General features: G+C 42.7%; 1 protein-coding gene and 1 long non-coding RNA gene across 7 annotated transcripts in view; one reads left to right on the top strand and one right to left on the bottom strand.

Moving 5' to 3' along the window:
• Positions 1-19,311, bottom strand: part of EPN2 (epsin 2) — a 39,630-nt gene that overhangs the window by 16,734 nt on the left and 3,585 nt on the right. For all 6 annotated transcript variants that reach the window (XM_015876756.2, XM_015876751.2, XM_015876754.2 and 3 more), the window contains exon 2: positions 4,818-5,589. In XM_015876756.2, the coding sequence (XP_015732242.1) occupies positions 4,818-5,412 (595 nt within the window). In that variant the 5' untranslated portion in view covers positions 5,413-5,589. The remainder of the gene's footprint in view (positions 1-4,817; positions 5,590-19,311) is intronic.
• Positions 12,035-14,620, top strand: LOC107320662. Its single transcript, XR_001558342.2, has 2 exons — positions 12,035-12,553; positions 13,308-14,620. It is a non-coding gene; the product is annotated as an uncharacterized LOC107320662 (long non-coding RNA).

Raw genomic sequence — 19,311 nt, 5'->3', positions numbered from 1 at the left:
GGAGATATCCAAAGGTTTGGTAAAGTAATGAGTTAAAACATATACACAGTGCACAGCTAGAAAGCAGAGCCACTGCCTACATTAGTGATTAAATCACTCCCAACATAAAAATGACAGAGTATCTTTGTAACAGAAACATGTGCTTGTTTGTTGGCTCCCCATTGCCACTCTGCACCAAGTGAAGAAGCTGGAAACTGCCTGGAAAATGAGAGCTTCACCTCTCAAATGATGTAATGCCATGTGCAAACTGCTTGTTCAGGGTGGAATCGTGCCAGCCACATTCCTGTGGAAAACTGATATGAGATGGGAATTAACAGCACCTACTGATGTGACATGGGGAAGATGGTCAGCTTTACTGCATGATTTCCACCTGTACTGAAGGAGACAGAGCACTTGGAAACTCTACTTAACACTGAACAAATCCTTAAGGTTTATCATATGGAGTGTTTTTTCTCTCAGATGATCACTACACCCACCTTAACAGAACAAATTAACTATATTTATTTAGATGAGTGTAAGCATGGAAGCCTGGTTACACCAATGCCACCTCCCAGCTTTGCTCAGGGCACTAAGAAAACACAACAATCAGGATTAAATCACACTGTCAAGTGCCACCCAAGAGAACACACACAGGAGTGTACCAGCCTTACTGCAACACCTCAAACTGCAGACGTCACCCCTACAGTTCATCGAGATTCATTGCTGGATGCTCTGCCTGATGTTCTTTGATTCAATAGAGATGTATTCCAACCTGCAAGGCTGCAGAACGGACTGTAAGGAAAGCAATAGCAGAGCATTCTGAATGTTGTCATTTCACACCTGAATTAGTTACTTCTGAATTATTTTCCTCTGCAAAGAAAAAGGGAGACAAAAGCTGCAACAGCTGAGTGAACACAAACTTGCTGATGCTTCACAAACCTGCTTTTGAAGAATGAGTCAACCTAATGTGAATAATTGCTGGAAATATTAAAATACATCATTTCAGCTAGGAAGACTGCTCCCAATATCTTTATACACAAGGTTAACAGACTTGGCATTTCACAAGGTCCACAAAAGCCCTTTTCAGTCCATCTTCATTCACTCCCATATCAATCAGGCCAGCTGTGTAATGAATCTGAACTCCCAGCCAAGCAGCCTACCTCCAGGCAGAGCACTCCTGTGAAATCAGGTCATGCCAGGCATGCTGCACTGCTCCAACTGCAACACATTTGTATGAGATCAGGACAGCAGAACGTGCACCAGCCGCGCTCAGCGGCACTTCTAGCTGCAACCCAAACCAAGGCAGCAGATGGGGTGAGGAAAGGATGTGTATAGCCTGAATTAACACAGCTCCTGAGTCAGGCTTAGAAGGACAGAACCTCCCAAGAAAGCAGGGCTTCTATAAACTTGGCTTTAAAACATGAAACAGTACAGGGGAGGACTGGTGTTTTACGGGGATCTTTTGAAATGAAGAACATGGGCTCTGCTGCTGTCATACTGGTGGCTCCAGTGAGTTCCCTGCAGTGAGCCTCTGCTTAAAGAACACCCGAAAAAGAGAGTTACTCAGTGAAGGCCTTGACTGAGAGCAGGAGTTCTAACAAAGGTCTGTGACAGCCTCATGTTTGGACTTAGAGCTCTATATAAAGAATCAGAATCCTATTTAAAGTGATTGTTGGCAGCCACAGATGGAACAAGGCTAGAAACAATCTGAAGTTCTCAAAGCTGGGTGACAAATATCTAGCAGAATGACAATAGATAGACACAAAGCCAGATTAGGGGTGGGGCACTGCTGATCCCAAACATCTCAAATATTACCCTTATATCCCTCCCACTCCCAGCCTGGTTAAGTTTTGGCACCACACAACTATATTCCCTTAACTTGAAACAAAACATCTGCCACCAGATTTCATGCAAATCTATATAACTAACTTACTTTCTAAAAAATAAAATCTGCATAACTTTTACATATTTTGTAATGGGATATTTCATTGTTTCTAACCTGAACATCAATAGTCCCTAACCTAAAGTTAGCACCTGGCCTCAACACATCACATACTGCTGGCAACACGGAGGTCAGGAGGATGGAGCTTCTGTACTTGTAGTTGCAAAGCATCTCTCATGGCTTCTATTTACACATCACAAGACTATAACTATAAAAGTATTAGAATTAGTTTTTTTTGCTGATGACTATATCAATAGCAATCATCATAGGCCATAATGTGTTCCCAGAATTAGACAAGCTTTACAGCACAGAAATACTTGGGGCCAACAAAGACATTAAGGCAAAGCTGTGGGGAGAAAAGATTTTAATGAAATCTACCACACTTCTCCTGTGCATTTCTCACTTTTTCTAGCTGATTGTTGGAAGTCAGATGAATAGATCTACAAGGAAAAGGGGAAAATGTCCCTACCCACCACTGTGCCTAGCCTGCAGCAGTAAGGGACGATGGTAAATCACTCCAGAGACCTTTATCCTTAATTCCCTCATCCTACACATGCCATCAGTGCTGTTTCTATTTTTCCAAGAAGGATAATTTAGAACTATTCTATCCAAACAAAACCTTCTAGATCAACATCGAATACAAAATCCAAACCATGTATGCACCGTAGACACAAGCCTACACACATGCTTGAGGAGCTGGAGAAGAGCAGCAGTTTGAGCATTGCAATATTTAGTCAGTGCTGTACAGCTGAGCTACTCATCTGCAATCCCCATCCACTGTGCCTAGCCAGGAATGAAAGTAAGGTCTGCTACCACCACCACACTTAGATGAAATATTTCACTTAACCATGCCAATAGAAAAGTTGTTACAGACTTCCCCCAACTTTAATTGCATTGAAATACAAATCAAACGTGCTAAACCTTTAGCAAGAATTAGTGTACTTTTTCTAAGAAGCAATCCTCATGCTACTGGGAAAGATCTAAATTAAATCTAGATGCCTCTATACAGGAGAGTCTGTAACAAAGGAGGAATCTACAGGGGGAAAAAAAGACAAGCCTGAGATTTCTAAAGCTTCTTAGGTACGAGCATTAGGAGGGAAGAGGGAAAAATGGCTAAGAAATCATTATTAAGATTGCTTTTCAGGTAGAGATAAGCAGCAAACCAACACACAGGCAAATGAGAACATCAAGTAACCTCACGCTCAGTACTGAGACAATGAGCAAACTTGCTTCCTGACATCTCGTCCCCCATCAAAATTCCTCAAATGTCCAAGGAATAACAACTCAGAAACACACCCTGCATTGCTCAACCCTTGCTGTGAGAAATAGCTGGGAGCCTCTGGCAGCACTCAGTATGACAAACACCGGTTGTGTGCCCCAATTAAAGTACGAGCTGGTGAAGAAATAGTGTGGGACAAACCAGAGGTGTGCTCAGTGCACCCTGGTGGCTGTTAGTTCTGTCCTTCAGCAGGTGTTAAAAACAATAATATTCCAAGCTATCTCCTTAAGTGGGGATAAGTTTTTAAGGTCGATAAATGAGGTCTGAGGTCTACATGAAAGAAAAAAAGTGTTACGGCAGTGACAGAAATATGTCTCCTTTAAAAAAATCACATTGAATCAATGCTCCAGTCTGGTGATTAAAGGAAACCTAAAATATTTATCATTCCATTGTTACAATAAGAGACAAAATAGAAGCTGCCATACCCGGTATCTTCACAAGCTTTTTGCTTATAACCCTGGGTCCTAAATGCATTTCGTTCTGGAAAAACATTACTTTTCCTGCTTTTCCTCTACAGCCTTGATGAGACTGAGATATTCTTCATCCCAGCTTGATTTGTCCTGCCAGCTTCCTACTGCCTACCCCAAAACCTGCCCATACACAACACAGGTACTGACACCATTCCCACACTTACAACTCGAGCAGCACTTTGGGATGCAGGACATGAGAAACTGGAGATTCATAAAGCTGGTACTATCGATTCACCACACTGGCTCTGTTACAGACCCCCACACACTATAAGCATTCATTTAAAGAAAAGATTTTCCTTCAGAATTAGACCACAACCACTGACATTTCAGCCAGAGCAGCTTTCATCAGATCATTACTTATATTAAGAAGGATTTAGTGCCAACTCAGGCCTCTTCCTAACATGACAGGGAGTTCCCCCAAGGGCTGGTATAAAGAATCCATTCTTCCCACATCACTGTACTTTTCTGGAGGTCTTATTTATTTATTTTAAGAATGAAATACAGTATTTACTATTGATGCCAAATGTTGATTGTATAAATATCAAAATACTGACACATTCAAAGTGTTACTACTCTACGAGCAGCTGAGCAAGCAAGAAAAGCAAGAAAGGAACTTCAATCCCAATACTCTTGTTAAAATAGAACAGCAGCGCCATGAACTACCTAGCACAATGTGAGACAAACCTGCTATTCCTAACTTTCTTCCAATTACATTTAAAAGGGAAGAGAAAGAAAAACACACAAGAAAGGTCAAGTAATTCTTTTAAAAATAGTGAAAAAAGAAAAAAAAAAAAATCAATTAACTATCTCCCTCCTGAGATTGAGGACCTCTCACATCAAACACTGGAATGCATTCACAAATTCAGCTCTACAATGCTATGCTTGGGGACTGGCAGTAAACAACTGCTTTATAAATTGAGTTATATCAACACACACATCCTCTCCAGACCAAAAACCCAGCCCAAGAGACCCCAGTGCCACAGAACAGGACTTCTAAGATTCAGCTCTTGCAAACAGTACCTTAACCCTTCTAGAAAGAACCACATACTCTCACATCTGATGGCAAATCAGAATAGAAAATATCTCAAAAAAAAAAAATAATAAATAAAAAGAAAGAAAAAAGCTTTCCACGTTTGCTTGTACTTACAGCCATGATAGGATGCTGGGGAGCCTCCAGACTTGCCATACTCCTGCTCCGAGTAGCTGGTGGACAAGTTGGGTTGACTGGAGCCCCGACCAAAGGTGATCTGGTTGCTGCCCACCCCGGTGGCCACCTGAGCCATGCGTTCTTTGGTCTTCAGTGCCTGGGCCCTCTCTGTCTTCAGTCGCTCGTCATCCTTCAGCAGAGACACGAGCTGCTTGGATTTCTCCCTTACATTGATGCCCTGGTCTTTACCATCTCGATCAATATACTGGAAATCTTTCAACGTTTGGATAGCAAAAATATTCTCTTTACACTGCTGAGCTACTCTCTCAGAACCAGTTTTAATCAGGTAATCTAACAGAGTAAGAGCCTTGTACACGTGTCGCCAGTTCTTGCCGTGGTCATTGAGTCGCTTCCAGATCATGCTCATAATTTCAGAGAAGGCCACAACGTTGTAGGTCAGATCTGCTATTTCAGTCATCAGTGAACTTGAGGGACCCCATGGGTCATTGGAGGTCGCTTCCCGGACTTTGATTTCGGCCTCCGAGTAATTGTTCACAATGTTCTTCATCTGCCGCCTAATAGACGAAGTCGTCATTTTTATTTCCCTTTTTAATAGGACAGACGTTAGAACACAAAGAAAAGGGCTATATCTGCTCTTCTATGAACGTTTCTGAACTACGACGAATCCGTATCTGTGGCTTATCTGTAAGAAGTTCCACTACAATCATTTCCTCTCTTCAAGAGAATGACACGAGAAAATGAAAATCATGACCTAAGCAAGAAAAGAAAACAAAGCACAATTAGTTGTGTCTTCAATTATCCCTGCTTGGAAAGCAAACTGGATACACTTCTGAGCAATTCTGTTAAGAGCTGAATGATGAATTTTCTCTCCAAGTTTCTTAGGAGAGCCACATTTTGGAGCCAACTTTCTCCTCCCACCTCAAGAATAAGGGGTAATTACTGCGAAGTTGTGCTATAAAACAATATTAGAGCCCCGTAACATCTGAGCTACTGAACAACATGAAAGCAAGAAAATCCCCATCCTGATGCAAAGGTAAAATCTGAAAAGGGAACCAAAGCCCAAGAAATAAATTGCCTCGAATTTTTAATTCCAGGAAATACAATATTAGCATCCAGAGTTTATGGGAAATCACATTAGAGCTGACAGTTGCAGTCTGCTCCCGTTGCTGCAGTAATCTTGTGCTGAGAGAACAAGAGAATTTCCTGCAAGTTAACCAAGCAATTTCCAAGGCCCCAGACAAATGCAGAGCACCGGGGTCAGGGCAGAGATCTTGAACCGTGCTCTGTGTTTGCTCCAGGCCCAGGGAGGAGCACAGAACGATGCACTCAGCTCAAGGTGACCTTTAGTGCTAAGCAGATTACAGGGGAATGTTTTTTTCCAACTGCATTTCCTTTGTGCATTTGACAGCAGTCACCAGACTCTCAGTTTCTGCTCTGCGTGGCTTTCACACCGCACAGAAGAATTTTGAATTACATGAAAATGGAAATGTAAAACCAAAATGACCAGCAAGAAAAGCCAAGGACGAGCTCTGGAGCTGGAAATCTGCTTCAGTTATTTTTTAATGTCATTGTTTCAAGTCAACTGCAGCCTGTTAAGCTTTAGAATATGTTACTGGAGCAAAATGGTAGAGTTTGCTACAACATACACCACTTGTTTGAACAGTAAGCATTGATTCTATAATGGTATTTGACACAGTAATAGAGATTGCATTCTTAAGACGTCCCCTAACATTTCTCCACACACCCAAAAGAAGGAACCAGCTCACTTAACAAACAACATGGGAATGAAGCAAAGCACAGACTTCCTTCCTAACACTGTTCCCATTCTTCAAATTGTTATCATGCCTTTTAAAATGAAAGCAGAATTAAGTGTCAGCTCAGACAGCAGGCAGCCCTATAATGGCTTCTTCAGCACAAAGCCACATATCCTCCCTAGAAAACCCCTCAGTTTGGCTACGACAGAACAACTCCAGCTTGCTGCCCAGTTACAGTGATGGAAAGAAAGGACCCATCCTCTCTGGGAGCATCCCCAGAGCCTCAGCAATAAGTAAGAAGGATGCTCCAAAACTAATGCTTCCTATTTTATTGTGTTGAACCACACACAGTAGCGCTATGACAGTAGAAGTTGAACCTTCCCACCAATGCTCCATTAAATTACATTGGAAAAAACAGCTTCTGCAGCTGAGCATTTACTCTACCAACCAGTGCTGCTGTGCTCTTTGTATCTATTGCAGTTTCCATGGAAATAAATAGGAAGCCTTACTTTTGGAGTGACCTATGTAGAACCATGTAATCCCAATCACAACACAGCTGTGCAAATCCACAGCCTGCAGCTCCATGAAGGAAAAGTGTAGTTTGCTACAAGGCACAGACAGTGATGGGAACACGAGTCATGGCTCACCAAGTTCCTCATTTATGAGTTTCATTTTATTCTACTAAAAATGCAGAAGGTGATGGGAGTGGAAATAGGACATTTGCTTTTTTCTGTTGCTTTCCCTCCCTCCTCCCCCATGTTTGGTTGTAATATTTGAGACTACTTAGCAGGAGCAGTGAGCCTCACTGAGAACTGTGTCTCTTCCACTATCACCAAAAGGAAGTGTCTGGCCCTATTACAGATCATGGAACATCCAACAGCCCATCTTACCGGTAAAGAGATCAGAAAGAGCCAAACATCCCTATTGCAAAGAAGTGAGAAACCACTTCTAATGCGTAATCACATTCTTGTACAGAAAGCTCGGACTGTTTCAGAGACCTCAGTGAATCCACATCCCACAACAAACCACCAGGAAGCACAATGCACTTGCAACTTCAGCACAAATCTGTGTTTGCACGCTTAACACCAGCGTTGCAAGGACAGCAGAAAGCAAAAGCGGTTGGTTGTAGCCACTGTCCCCTGCCAACAACAGGAAAAGCACCATCAGCTCGAGCATGTTTCTTTGGGTTCTGCAGAGGGAAGAGGGGGCTCTTGGCTTGCTCAGCTCAGGTGAGCCTTTCAAACCCTGCCTCCCTGCCTCTGATAGAAAAGGAAATAGAAATGAAATAGAAAAAGAAATGTTTCTGTAGGCAACTAAGTGAAGCTTTCCTGCGCTACTGAAGGTAATCCAGAGGGCAATACCTAATTTCCTTTTCCCCATGTCAATAATATCATTACACAAATAATCCCAATGAATTCTCATCGTGTTTTAGACACAATGTGCAGAGGGAATTCCTGACTGAACATCTCAATAGCTCTCTCACAAGAGATTCAACTCACTAAATGAAGGAAACCATATTTAATTTGCTGAGACTAACGCAGAACTGAGGCCAAGCCACAAAGTCCTTAATAAACTCAGTTCAAAGAAGCAGCCACACGAACCCACCTAGATGCAGACTTACAGCAGAATCCACTCAGATCTCAGGAATGCAAAACCCAAACCAGGGTTTGTCTCCACTGATAAATGCCCTTCCCTTCAAGCCTGGAGGTGAATATGTACACAACCCAGCTAGGTATGGAGAAGAGATCGATAGAAAGCTTATCACATCACATGGGCAAGAAAAAATGGCGAGAAACTACAGTAAAGATAAAAGTTTGTCAGAAATTCGTATTAAAAAAAAATTACTGTGAATTACAGGATATACACTGAACATTTAATCTAATTTATGCATCAAAAGTTGTATTTTTTTTCCAAGTCACTAATTGAATCATCTTGCAGTTTTCAGACGGTCTCTACAGACATCTTCATTGACATCAGAAGATTTCCCTTTACACACGGAAAGATAACCACAACTTTCAGCCTTGAACTCACACTGCAGTTAAGCAAAGAGCTTTTGCTGTCTAGCACCAAACATTCCAAGAGCCCTGGCAGTACCCAGGACAGAATCACAGAACGACCCGGGTTGGAAGGGACCTCAAGGATCATGTAGTTCCAACCCCCCTGCCTGGCAGGGCCACCAAACATACACCTTTACTACATCACGTTGCCCATGGCCCCGTCCAACCTGGTCTTGAACACCTCCAAGGACGGGGCATCCACAACCTCCCTGGGCAGCCTGTTCCAGGGCCTAACCACTCTCCTAGTGAAGAACTTCCCCCTAACATCCAACCTCAATCTTCCCTCTTTTAACTTAAAACCATTTCCCCGTGTCCTGCTATTGTCAGCCCTTTCCAAGAGTTTACTCCCCTCCTGGCAGTAAGTTCCCTTCAGGTACTGAAAGGCTGCAGTGAGGTCACCCCGCAACCTTCTCTACTATAGGCTGAACAAACCCAACTCCCTCAGCCTGTCCTCATAGGGGAGGTGCTCCAGCCCCCTGATCATCTTCGTGCAGGAAGGCCCAGCAGCAGCTCTGCGAGCAGCACAGAGCTTGATTTCTGAGATCTGAGCACACACAAACTCTGAGATCTGCTCTCCTTCTATTGGGGTGAAGTGACAGAGGCAGGTGATCCTTAGGGAGCTGTATTTTAGGGTATATCTGAGACCCCAGGGGCTGGGGAGTGCTTCACACCGGGCTGAAAAGAAGCAGGTTGAAAGGGAATGCTGAGCAAGGGAGAGTTCCCCCAGACAGAAACTCACCCCACACCTGCACAGAGCACAGTCTGCCCACAGACGCATCTCTAGCCATAACCATCAGCCAGCAACTATTTATGGCAAAGGAAAAGGATTCACATCTCCTGGCACTGTAAATTCCCACCTTGCCTTACTAATGGTAGCTTGTCATGTGTACATTTCCCTATTTATAAATAAGTCTTATGGAACAACTGGATGACCAAAAGAATATCACCAGGCTGCCCGCAGTATAATAACCTACTGTAATACAAAAGTGGCTCCCAAAACCAAACAGGAAGAGGGGAGACTGTATGTTGCAATGGCCTGAAGAAGAGTGGGAAGAGAAGCAAAGAAGCTTGGCACTGTGCAGACGAGCCAACAAGCAGCACACTTATTAGCTCTCTCTTGCTGTTATACAGCAGAGAAAACAGCAATTCGTGTGAATAAAGCAGTAAAATGAAGACACTGAAATTACCATCAATGCCCTTCCTTCACTTCTTTAGGAAATGAATTATAAACACAGATTGGCAAATGGTTTGAAGAACGGGGTTATCTCCAGAAGAAAGGTTTGATTTCCATTTTACACAGTTTAAATGCTTGTCCTCCCCTTCGTTTAATTTCTGAGAAAAGGAAATGGTTCAAAGTTAGAAGTTTTGGAAGCCTTCCACTCCCTTTTACAAACGAGAGAACAAGCCCAGCTTTCACAGACAGCAGGTGGCCGAGAGATTTCTTTAAATCAAGAGTTAATACTGATAGACCCCCTCCTTCAAATGATGCATATTCATGAAGCCCAAGGTTCGTTTCTCCACTGATTCCACAGCAGTGCCAAGTCCAACCGACCCAGCCACAAAGCAGAATCACAGACACAGATTTGCCTTCATTTGCTTCTACTCCTTTGCCACCTTCTCTTCCTACAAGCCTACCTAATATAGGAGGGCAGAGCTGAACAGATAAGAGCACAGCAGTACAACCTGGACTGCAATAGTTCTGCATTGGCTCACATCTGGCTTTGCTGTAGCACAGCTCTGCAGCCCCAGCCATGCTCTGAAGTTTGCCTCTGCCAGAGCTGTGCAAATCACCGCAACAATCCAAATCCGACCGACGCTGGAGGTCTAATTTTAGGATTACAAGCTTTGACAACATCTCTTTAGAATAACACATCCATCCTTTTACAGCTAGGTCAAGTGTCATCGACAGTACTGGCTTCTTTTTATGCAGCAGACCACAGTTTATTTTCCACCAGTCATACAGCGAGTACCGGGCGTGTAATGACTAACAGAATATGGCAGAATTACCAAACAGCATAAGGTCAAGTCATTATGCACTGAATCAGAAATGCTAAATGCAAATTAATCCAACACGGCAGTGAAAATACCCACCCAAACTCTCAAAAGGAATCTGTTCTCCGGGGATTACCTACTTGAATGAAAGGACTTCATCTTTGATTCTCACAAATAGAGACGAAGAATAATCACCCAGTTCATGCCTTAGAAAAGGGCAGTAATTTGAAGTAAATAGTTTACCAGCTATTCTGAGCAGTGTTTTCAAATGAATTAAAGGCAGTGGGAGACATTTCCCTCTTTTCATTTTGGAAGGCAGAAGGAAGACATCTCATGTTGTCACCAGAGGACGTGCCTTAGATTATCACCGATTACAGAAGCCCAGCCTTGCTGCTCAGGCTGCTTATGGGGTGAGGGGCACAGGCCACAGGGCAGCCATCACACCTCCAGCAGCAGCTCAGAGCCTGACAAATCAGCCCAACCATCAGGGCAGTGCAATAGTACAGTGGAAAAGCCTGCAGGACCAAATGTTACCTGCACCCTCAGTTCTTACACGATCACAATTTTAGAATGTAACCGACAACCATATTCATATACATATTTGAGTTACTCACCAGATGTTACACTGGGGAAGGTACTTGCTCCTTACAACTACACAAAGATCTCGTTAACTCAATTTGGTTTGTGCTTCATTACTACGAAAGCAGTTTCTCCTCCCCACCCACACACCACAGCCATGCAACCACATTAATAAATTCAATAGGCCAAAGGCAAACACTCATCATGACACAGATTAGGGAAGAACACTGGTTTAACTCTCCATGCTACAACAGCTAGAAGCTGAGAGACTGATTAATGCTTTGCGTTACAACATGAATTCCTATTTAACTGTTTGAGGAACAGTCAGATCTGCAAAGCCATCATGGTTCACACAACCAAAACACCATGTCTTTCTCAGGTAACATTTGTATGTGTATCAAATACCAGCACAAATGGAAGCCTGTAAAGAAACCAGTGCTTGATTTAGTATCTTAGCCACCTTCTCCAATGCCCATTCACGGGGTATATAACTTCAAGTGCCACCCGACACAGCCACCACACTTGCACACTCCTCTTGAAGCACCAACACATGGATTTAATTCACCTATAACACACCAGTAATAGTTAACATGAGGTTACTTGATCCCTAAAAAATTAAGCTACGTGCAGATGTACGCCGTGACTAATTAGGCTGCAATAAGAGGGAAATTTATAACCTAAAATTCTCCGTGCGTGGAGATTTTGGCCAAAAATCAGAAGCTCCAGGGGAGGAGCTGTGTTTTCTGACAGATCAGGTCAGAATTAATCCCAAGGTCACTCAAATTACTTTGAAATACAACCAAGGGAAGTAACATTCATTTCAACAGCGCTCCCTAGTTACAATTCATGAGGCAAAAGGTAAAGCTGCACGTGGAAGCTCAAATGGCTGCAAAGACAGCAGCTGAGCCCTGGGCCCTGCCTTCAGCAGGTAACACTATGAACTGCAAGCAATCTTGGTTCTGCCCTTCCTACAGGCTGATTTCAGCTATCTGTCCTGTAACACATGTTCATCTTTCCCTCTTATTCCTCCTTATCTTCTCATACCATACACTTGCTGTTTCCCAAATATTTCTCATGCACCCAGGCTGCTGCTCCTCTGTCTGCAGCCTGACTTAGGCTGGGGTCCACTAACCACACACCAGCACTCACAAGCACGGCTAATAAGTCATGTTGATCTGCTTCTGTGCTGCCTCAGATCCCGATTCTGACCTACATAAAGTCGTCTTTGATGGAAGGGAATCACTGGAAGACAAACAAATCAACCCACCTGACACAAGGAGTCCTTGATTTTTCTTCCTTACACTACTTATAACTTTCTGCTTTCTTCATTCAGGTACTGATAAGGATCCTCCTATTTCCTAATGTAAATATTTCTTTTTATCTTTATTCTTATCCTGTTGATTGCAGTGGAATTAGGAAAATAATCTACATAGATGATGCCGGAGAATCCCATGTTGTCCTCTGCAGACATGCACCAATTTTAGCTGTCATCATGATTGCTCCATGCTTCTGAATCTATCCTACAGCATCAATACTCTACCTACTCCCTACCTATTCTGGACACTCAGATGGAAAATGCTCTGAGTGGGAGTTAGCTTGCTCTTCATACAGAGGATGACAAAGACTTGTTACTAAAAAGCATCTGCATCTGTTTCATTATTAAAGGTCATCTTCTTGCAGTCAGCTCTCGCAGAGCACACGTAATAACCCTGTTTTGATACCCTGCCTTAAGCAGTTCTGTTCATGACCTTAGGATTCCGTATACCCTGTAAGGAGCCCCAGAGGCACAAAGCAATACACAGCACTTGTAATACAAACGTCAAACCTCTGGTACTTCAGAGATGCATCTGTTATAGCTTAAGACATGATTTTCTTTGTTGTTGTTTGTTTGTTTTAAATAAATTCACCACGTAATACTACTTTCTGTCCATCCCTGATGGCTGCCTGCACTGCCCTGTGGATTATTCTTTTAACCACCTTTAGTGCAGATTATTAAAAGCAGTCTCTCTTTCTTTTTAGATTTATGAACAGAACAAGAAAGTGACTTAAAAACTCACCCACTCCATTTTCTAATCTTTTTTTTCCAGAGCGTTCCATCTAGTTCGAATGCACAGCAGACATTCTAGCCCATTAACATCCATCAGCTAACAGAAGGGTAATGAATTCATCAATACTGCTAAAACGCGTGGGTACAGGATCATGCTGAATCATTTAGTAACTACATTTGCAGCAAGAAAAGCTCAAACAACCCGCCCTGTGCTGTCAGCAACCATCTTCCTGAAGGAGGAAAAATGAACGAACTAAGCTCACCCTGAATCCTGTTATGCCTCTTGACAAGGCTGGCTGTGTCCCTACACACAGCACTGCTGTGCCAACGAGATCTGTCTGCTCCCACTCACCCCTGGACATCAGCTGCTTCCGTCAGACCACCTGGATACTTGCAAGAAGCTTTCATTGCTCATTTTCCAGTAAATGACACACGGACCTGGCTTCCCCCTGCTTGTTAGCAGACTTAAAAGCCTTTAGAACAGAGTTCTCAGGTGATAAAGGAAAATAAAACTAAAAGCAACCATGCGTAGTTCCAGCAACACCAGGTTAACACTGCCATTGTTAAGTGTGCTACAGATCCACATCCAGCTTTTACTTGCTATTTACAAAGCCAGGGAGGGACCACCGCCTTCCAGCAACAAGTCGTCCCAACAGTGCTCAGTTCCAAACACACATAAAGCAAACAGGCCCCCAGATCAATTGACCTTCAGAGAAAACACTGCCAACAAATGTGGAAGTAGGGCTACTAAAATCCCAGCCAGGACTAAGGGTAAAGCATCACAGGTAAGAGGAACCATATTACTGAATACAGAAGTATCAAGTTATTGTTCTCATAACAGTGAAAGGAAATGGCATCTACTCTTTAAAATAATAATAATTAATAATCAGATTTAATAGTTCTAAGAAATAAAATGACCTTCAAAGTGTACATTAGAAACTACCTTGCTTGTTTTGCCTTGTCAGTCCACCAGGTCTGGTCTTCTCTGTCTCACAGCAGGTTTATAAATGATATTTTATTGCACTTCTGTTTACACTTTCAGTTTTTATGATATCTACTCTTAATTAAGGCCCAGAATAAGCAGCGTTTTGTTAAGGCAGCCTCCACAAACCCAGTACCATTAACTCAACACTCAGTAGCTCAGCTTCCTTAATATAGATAATGCCTTAGAATACATACACTTACACATGTGTCTACATATCCTTAACTCCCACAGCTTAATTCAATTAATACTATTAAATCTTTAATGCTCAGCTTCAAAGGCTTTTTAAAATTTTTAATAGCTCTCATAGGTTAGCATGAATGTTTTAAGGCTTTTTACTGTATTTTAAATAAACTCATCTTTTCTTTCCACTTTTGATGTCTGCCCTTCTGACAATGCTCTGCTCTCTGAAGCTCCTGGCACCTTGTTTGCTGCAAAAAGACGACATTACAAACTCCAAAAGATATGTTAATAGCTGAGCTGCAATCGGGGACTTTTCCTCTCACCTGCCCCCCAGGCTGGGAGTTGCCCATGGAACTGCTTTAATCAAAACAATGTGGCAACCCGAAAGGAGAAAGGATGCAACAGTAAGGGAGGGGACTCTATTTGCATCTATTTAGCATGAAAGCAGCGGGCGGTGCTTAATTCTCCTTTACTCTGCTTTCCCATCAAAGGAGAAAATGGCAAAGATACTGTGTTTTATTAAAACGGTTCAAATAGCAGTTGAGGCAGAACACAAGCTGAGACTCACAGAGCGCAGGCTCCACAGCACTTAGAATCACTGAACCCCCTGAATTAGATGGGACCAAGTGGGATCCCACCCTGCGCAGGGCTCAGTACCCTGCATGGCCCCGGACACCACCCACCTTCATCTGCTCAGCTTCTATGATCTGAGGTTGGAAGGGAAGCACGGTGCAATTCTTGATGGTGTATTTAAGCATTTCTATGCAGCACAAACAAGAAGAAAAGGAAAACAAACAGATTTTCCTCCTCCTTTGAAGCGTATTTTTCTTCTGAATTAGAAAGAAATCCCTTCTTAAAATAAAACCCAAAGATCAGCATTTCCAGGGACAGGAAAAGCCACTATGCATTATATACACTATCCACACTGACAGAAAAAAAAAAAAAAAAAAAAGAAAAAAAAGGCTGAAAACCCTGGCTTTATCCCAAGGCATCCAGACACAGCCCTGTGCCGGCACGCACACAACAAAGACGTTGAATTCAGGATGTTCAAGCATGTTTCCTTCACTTACACCTGGTAAGCTAACAGTACCAAAGCCCAACATGTTATTTTTGGCATTGACTGCAAGCGACCAGCCCATAGACCCTTCATGTCCAAAGTGTGGAAGCACTCTGTGCTCTGCACCATGTGGGCCGTAACCTCAGAACAGAAAAAGCCCCTCAGGAATCATATTAAAAATGGTATAACGAAAGCAAGCAACAAAACAGTCCTTCTTTATATCTCCAGTGCTTCAGCAGCCTGCAACATCAGAATTACCACCACAGCACTGCACGTTGCAGATACATACCGTGTTCTGCTTTTGAAAGCATCCATAAGTACTCTCTTGGAGGCATCACGTATTCATATTATTGGGAAATTAATCTAAGTGGATGCTCTTAGTTGCAAGGCAGACATGGAAATGTCGGTTGTGCTGTTCACTGTGCTCTAAGCAGCAGGCGAGGGAAAAGGAGATTATTCCTCACTTCGTCAAACATCCAGAAAGGCAGAGGTGTCAGAGTGCCTCCATGTATCACAAAAGGGGCAGTGATTTGTAAAGTTTAAATGCAACACTTAAGCAGTTCAGCAGACTAAAAAAGCCCCTCACATCCTTTTATTGTATACCTCAGTGCTTCTCTGTAATAAAAGTTTAAAAGTGAGTTTTAAAGTGATTTTGTTGTCACAAAAGCATTCATCCTCTGCTTTCCCTAAAATTCAAGAATTCTAAACAAACAAGAGCTGTTACAAAGCTTTCTGTACACTGCCTCCTTATTAACTCTTCCCAAGAGAGCCATAAGCACACAAACAAGTATCTTTTAGACAGGTCATCTTTAAAAAGCACCCTCAGAAAGCAGTTCTTTGGATGAAAAAGGACTGAAAAAGTGGGACGTGTAACTGCAGCCCAACACAACACCCTCCTGTTCTGCAGCACACAGAAATCTGTGCCTTCAGAATATAACAGGAGAAAACGACAGACACTCTCAATAACTGCACCTGCAATGTTCAACATTGATTTCCAATCTCTGTTTGCACGCTCCTAACAAGGGAAGCACTTAGTGTCACACTGTTTATCTGAACACATTCCAACGCAGGCATTATCTTTACTTTCTGAGGAACGCTCTCCCAAACTGGTACCGAAGTGTAACTATTCTGACCTTTGGTCAACAACAGCAGCAACAATATAGCAACGCTTCTCATCACCAATAAGCATTTCAAGCCATTAAACAGAAGAGAATTACTGCAAGAAGCACAGCATTACAAGAAACAATCATAAAACCACGCAATAAGCCAGTACATGCTCGGAAGGAGAATGTTTTATCAGATAACAGATGTGAGTCTTATGCTTTCAAATGGCTTTTGCACAAAGAGGTTTTATCAAATGATGAAATACCCAGGCTGGAGAGCTGTGAAGACTCACCACATCTCCCCTGGATCTGCACACTGCTGGAAATGCAGGATTCCAGTCTCTCCCTTAACAGACATAAGTCCTCACACTGCAGCCATGTCACCAAATGGTGACGTGTTTCACTGATTAACGAGCTAACTGAATAATTCAAAGCATTGAAGTTCTGTTTTTCAAATAATAATTCGAGTGCTCTCCTTCACATGCAGCACATGACAGAGGGCGGCCTGCTTGGCCATCAGTCAGAGGGCAGGCAGGCACATCACAAGTTCTATTTACAACAGAAGGATGAGGATTAATTAACAATCTTACATTTTTGCTGATTTTATAGGGTTAGGGAATGGGGCTGGATCAAACATCTGCTTCTTACTGCTGTAGTCACAAGCCTTATCCCTCTGCAGAGCTGGATCTTAACAGAAAGGCAGCAGCACCAGCAAGTGGGTCAACAGAACAGGCTGAGAAAATCCTGACTGCTTCAAAAGAAAAATACAAAGCAGGAGAATGGTCAAACCCAAACACTGCTCAAGTCAGCTCACCCCGTTAGCAACACACAACTAACCAGTCCCATACACACTTCTTATCTGCAAGGAAAGATGTCTGAGGGAGTCCTTCATGGCTGCGTCTCAAGGGAGGAAGCTGCTTTTAGACATACTTTATTTTGTCTATCCCTGAGGAATATCAGGACTGTATCCCAATTATTTTTGTGGGTTTCATCTGTGAGGTCCTACAAACAAAGGTCTTATTTGTGAACTGGACAACCCTTACACTAGTGAGCAATTACTCATGCAATCAGTCCCAATGAAGTCAGAAGGAACTGTTTGGGAAAGAAACTGCCTGCCAACCTAAGGGTTGCACAATCAGAAAATAATACAGCAAAAACACAGAGGGGGATAAATTGCATCTGACAAAAACTACAACCAAGAAGTAGCTGGCAACAGATTGTTATTTAAGTACAAGGAAGTGATTTAAACAGGAGCAATTGTAATAAGATTATACGATTCTCTATTAAGATTCTTAAAAGGTCTTTGTTCTAGCAAAGCTATGAAAAGACCACTGCCCTGGTAGAGGTTCAGAAACTGCAAAATTGATGTTAGGTATAGAAATTAAAGTAATTTCAAACCAAGGGAAAAACAAATAAAGAACATCCCTAACATTGTAATCATCATTATCACCTCCATCACCCATCTCATGCCTCCAGCCTGCATGGGCACAACATACACTGGGGGATTTCCCCATGGCAAAGCTCAACCCAACTGAACAGGGCTGGGTTTAACAGCAGAGCTCACTCTATTTGGGTTTCTGCTTTTTAAGTAATGAAAACTACCCGTCTGATTTTGGAGACATTACCTTCTGATGTGGCACCTTCAGAACTGCAAGAGCATCCCTTCAAGCAAGGTTAACTCGATGTTTGGCAACTGGGTTTCTCAGGAGGAACAGATGTCTCAAAATCCACTGCCCATCTCTAAGTAGTCATTTGTAGAACAGCAGGTCATGAATTCAGCTGCTGCTACACTGAACAACTGACAAGGGTATTCTGATTCAATACTGGGGACTGGATATTAAACATCTCCAGGTAAAGGCTCCCAGTGTGTTTTTGAACTAGTAAACAGCTTTACAATTTAAACAACAGCGACAGTATCAGTTAATTTGTAAAAATATTAAGTGATACGTTATAAGCATAAAAAAGCAAATGATTCACAGATTAATATTTCACTGTATGGGATAAGAGCAGAAATTTCCATTGGAAAAAAACCATACCACAAACTATTGGGTCTAAAGGTGATCATATCTAAGCCATGGTGAACGTCCACACGACACCAGGAGAGACAGGAACCAGGACATCTATTTAAATAAGCGATAAAATGGGTGTGTGTGTGCAAAGTGCAAGGTAACCACAAGGGCAAGAACGTACATGGAGATAGGAGACTGGAAGACAGAAGATGGGTCTGTACCACTTCCACAGGAGCAGACTGTGTCCCATCTAGATCACCCTCCAGAACCGTTTTGCTTTCCATGCCTCGTAAATTTAGTATTTATTACACTGGTACGTGATTAAAGACTCAGCAACTGGAGGCTACATTAATAAAACAGCACTCGGAGGAAAGACAGAACCCAGTCAACAACGTGGAAGGAAACTGCATGTATCAGAAGGTCTCCCACTAATTACTTCAGACAGCTCAGGGAGCTGTATTCCTAACCATGGAAGAACTATTAGACAAAATGAAAACAAACTGTATGCACCAGGACAATAGAAGTACAGTGTCGGAGATTTTAGAGAACTGTACGCAACCATTTCCACTGTAAAGCCAGGATGATGAGAGCCTGGGATGCAAACAGGGCTGGGACCAGTTTGGAGCTGGGACCAGTTTGGAGCTGGGACCTGCTGCTGCCAGAGCTCTGCACTGTGCTCCAGTTTCTCACCTGGAATGAGCAGGCGATGC

Source organism: Coturnix japonica, chromosome 14, assembly GCF_001577835.2.
Source record: "Coturnix japonica isolate 7356 chromosome 14, Coturnix japonica 2.1, whole genome shotgun sequence".
NCBI classification, from domain to species: Eukaryota; Metazoa; Chordata; class Aves; order Galliformes; family Phasianidae; genus Coturnix; species Coturnix japonica.
The sequence above is the reverse complement of the archived record's forward strand: the minus strand, read 5'-3'. Positions and strand labels throughout refer to the sequence as shown.